The sequence below is a fragment of the Pteropus vampyrus genome, unplaced genomic scaffold (assembly GCF_000151845.1).
Source record: "Pteropus vampyrus isolate Shadow unplaced genomic scaffold, Pvam_2.0 Scaffold124, whole genome shotgun sequence".
Classification (NCBI taxonomy): domain Eukaryota; kingdom Metazoa; phylum Chordata; class Mammalia; order Chiroptera; family Pteropodidae; genus Pteropus; species Pteropus vampyrus.
Genome location: NW_011888905.1, coordinates 946,476 through 949,758, shown reverse-complemented (window position 1 = coordinate 949,758; position 3,283 = coordinate 946,476). Strand labels below are relative to the sequence as shown.

General features: G+C 65.8%; 1 protein-coding gene across 1 annotated transcript in view; it reads left to right on the top strand.

Moving 5' to 3' along the window:
• NTRK1 (neurotrophic receptor tyrosine kinase 1) overlaps positions 1-844 on the top strand; it is a 15,649-nt gene extending 14,805 nt beyond the window's left edge. The window contains exon 15 of the mRNA XM_023534289.1: positions 429-844. Coding sequence (XP_023390057.1) covers positions 429-698 — 270 coding nt within the window. The 3' untranslated portion in view covers positions 699-844. The remainder of the gene's footprint in view (positions 1-428) is intronic.
• Positions 845-3,283: the final 2,439 nt, after the last annotated feature.

The window sequence follows — 3,283 nt, the reverse complement described above, 5'->3', positions numbered from 1 at the left end:
CCCCACAAGCGGTACCTACAGAAGAGAGAGGACGCGGGCTTGTCCTCTACCTTCAGTGCAAGCCAGCCACTGTTCAGGGCCTTTACCCGCAGCTCCGCTCTCCGTTCTTTTTGCCACCCTGGAGCTGGCAGGTGCAGGACCCGCCCCCATCTCCATTCAGCCGCCGACACTGGGCTGTTGGCTTTGGCGACTGCTTTGGCCCCGCCCCTTCCTCCCACCACTTGGCAGGTCTCCCGAGGGTCTCATTCTGGCCCCTCTGGGACCAGTCCCACCCCCAACCCAGCCTTCCCAGAGTCGAGCCCGCCTCAGTCCTTCCCGTGCTCAGAGTCGAGCGGAAGGGAAGCTCGGGGTCCCTGTGTCCTTTTAGGTTATTAGTAGCCAGGAGGCCCAGACGGGCGTTATGGGACCTGCCTGGGGGCCTGGGGGAGGGCAGTGCCGGGCTGGCCTCCGTGTCCTGCCTCAGCCCGGCCCCAGCCCAGGGTGCCCTCCTCTCCCTCCTCCGGTGCCCCCAGGCGATCGAGTGCATCACACAGGGACGTGAGCTGGAGCGGCCGCGTGCCTGCCCCCCGGAAGTCTATGCCATCATGCGGGGCTGCTGGCAGCGGGAGCCCCAGCAGCGGCACAGCATCAAGGACGTGCAGGCCCGGCTGCAGGCCCTGGCCCAGGCCCCTCCTGTCTACCTGGACATCCTGGGCTAGGGGCTGCCTGCAGCCACCCCACAGCTCCCGGGCGACCCCGAAGCCTCCGACTCGCCCTCAGCATGCGGGCAGGGTCGAGTGGGGTCTGGGAGGGCGCGTGCCCTCTGCCCCAGGGAGGGTCCCATCGCAGCAATTATATTTATCATCCCTCGGCCGTGTCTTTTGCCCATTCTTGGGATGACGTCGATCAGGAGTGGGGTCTGGGACTCCAGGAGGGTGACTCTCTGGGGCCCGCCGCCGGCCCCTGCTCCGTGCAGCTGTCGCTTCCACTCTGGCTGAGGTTCACCTCCCTGTCCTGAGGTCCCCTGTCCACCTGGCGGAGAGGCAGCCCTGGGCCGAGCCTCCCCGCCTCGGCCCTGACCGCCCGTCTCCGCACTGGGTGCTCCAAGGCGAGGCCGGAGCTGCGGTGGGAGGAATGGCAGTTAGTGTCGTGGGGACAGAGCGGAAATGTTGGGGGGTGTCTTCCCTGCCCGGGACAGAGTGAGCAGATGGTGGGACGGATGGGAGAGCACTCCTGTGCCAGTGCTGCGTGTGCGTGTGCGTGTCTGTGCGTGTGCGTGTGCCCATGCCTGTGTGTGCGCATGTATGCGTGCGTGTGCGTGTGCCTGTGCGTGGGCGTACGCGGGACAGGACCAGGAAGGAGCAGGGGAAGGGACCGTGAGGGAGGCAGGACCCCTTGTCCCCCTCCGTCACTCTTGGCTCACGGTGCTTCGAGGTCAGCACCTGGAGGCTGGGGACGGGATAAAGCCATCTGTCTTTCTCCCTGTCCTGCCTGATGGAGGGGGTGGGGTCTCCTTTCTCTCCCCTTGGAACTTCACTGGCCTTGCTGAGGGGCCAAGGCTTCTGTCGGCACAGAGGCTGAGTGTGGCCCCCACCCCCAGGACCTGGGCCCTGCCCCCATCTCCCTCATCCCAGCAGCCCCCACCCCCAGCCCATCACTTCCAATCACCTGCCCAGCTCCTGCAATAACCCACGCTCCCCACAGCTCCTCAGGGCTAATGGCGTGACTGCTTCATGTCCCTGTGTGCCCAGTCCCTCGCCACCGTGATTCAATCTGGGTCTTATCGTCCCCAGGCCTGGCCCGGTGGTGTCTGCCTCTTGTCTAGGCTGGTTAGTGCTGATGGAGATCTGGGCAGGGCTGCAGGCTGACCGGTGGGGGTCTGGCAGCTGAGGGCAAGCCCACAGGCCCTCCGCTCCTGCCCTGGGGTGGTGGGGGGTGCTGCTGTGCCACCCCTGTGAGAGCAAGTAGTGTCACCTGGGGAGAAAGACAGGGCGGGCGTCAGACCTGACAGGTGAGCTGGAGACAGGAGCCAAGAGGCAGTGCAGACAGACGGGGGTGGATCCCGCAGACCTGGAGACTCAGAGATGGCAGGAGATGGTGGAGACGCTCAGACGGAGGGACAGAGGGACAGAGGGACAGCCGAGTGGGACGAGCTGCCAAGTCAGTGTCCTGGAAAACAGCATGGACTGTCTCAGTCACACTCTCGCCTCCCCACCTCCTCTGTCCCCAAGCCCAGGGGCCGAGGAGGGGGTGGGACAGCCAGCCTTGGAGACGCAGAGGGGAGAGGCCTTGGGCTCTGAGGTTTGGCCCTGCTGAGCAGGACGGAGGCCATCGCTGGAGCAGAGGGGATGGCAGGCAGGTAGCAGAAGGGCCCAGCAGGCACGTGGAGCGTTTCCAAGGTCAAGAGCATCAGGGCAGCAGAGGCTCTTCAGACCACAGCTGGAGGTCTTGCTGGAAAGGCTGGGCAGGCGAAGGGTGATGGGGGGCTCCGCGCACGAGCTTCAGACAGGGAAGGAAAATCCCCGGCGAGCGTGGGGGAGGGAACTGGGGTTCACGGGTGCGGACAGCCCTGAAGCCGGTCACTCTGCCCCCTCGGGCAAGGATGGCCTTGTCCCGGGTGCTGTGGAGGGCTCGCACGGCACTACTGGCCTCCCCGAGGGACACGCGTGGCACAGCCACGTCACTCTGGCTTGCCCCACACAGCCAGGCGCACGTGTGCAAGAGCACGCACACCCGCAGCCCCCGTGACTCATAGCTGCTGGATTTCCTTGTCACCGATGGTACCCTGTACCCCCCACTGCGGCACACGTCCCCTCTCTGATGGGCACCTCCCGCAATGTCAAGATAACGGGCTGCATCCCACACACAGCGGGCGCTGAGTGCCAGCTGAGGTGGACGCCTGCAGGTCGAGGGAATGGGCCCCTCGGTGCCCCATGGAGAGTGGGGTCAGGGACAGCAATCTGAGGCTCTGGAGAGCAGACATCCGGGTCCACCAGGCTGGTGTGGGCCCCTTCCTCCTCCCTCTTGGTTGGAAGACCGAGGCTCAGAAAGGTGGGGGGCACCTAGCTTGTGCCAGCTCCTCCAAGCGTCTGGAAAAGAGGAAGGCAGCGATGCAGGAGCCAGCAGGCCCCCCAGGGCCCCCCAATGGGACTGGCCTCTCTGGAGAACTTAGGGTCCAGGCCGTCCTGACCCCCTCAGCCTTCCCAGGCAGCCCCAGCTCCTTCCTGTCCTGCTCCCTAGAGGCCAAGTTCCCGGCAGAAGGGCAGAGCGCCTGCTCTGGCTTCCAGGAGCAGAGGGGGTGGGG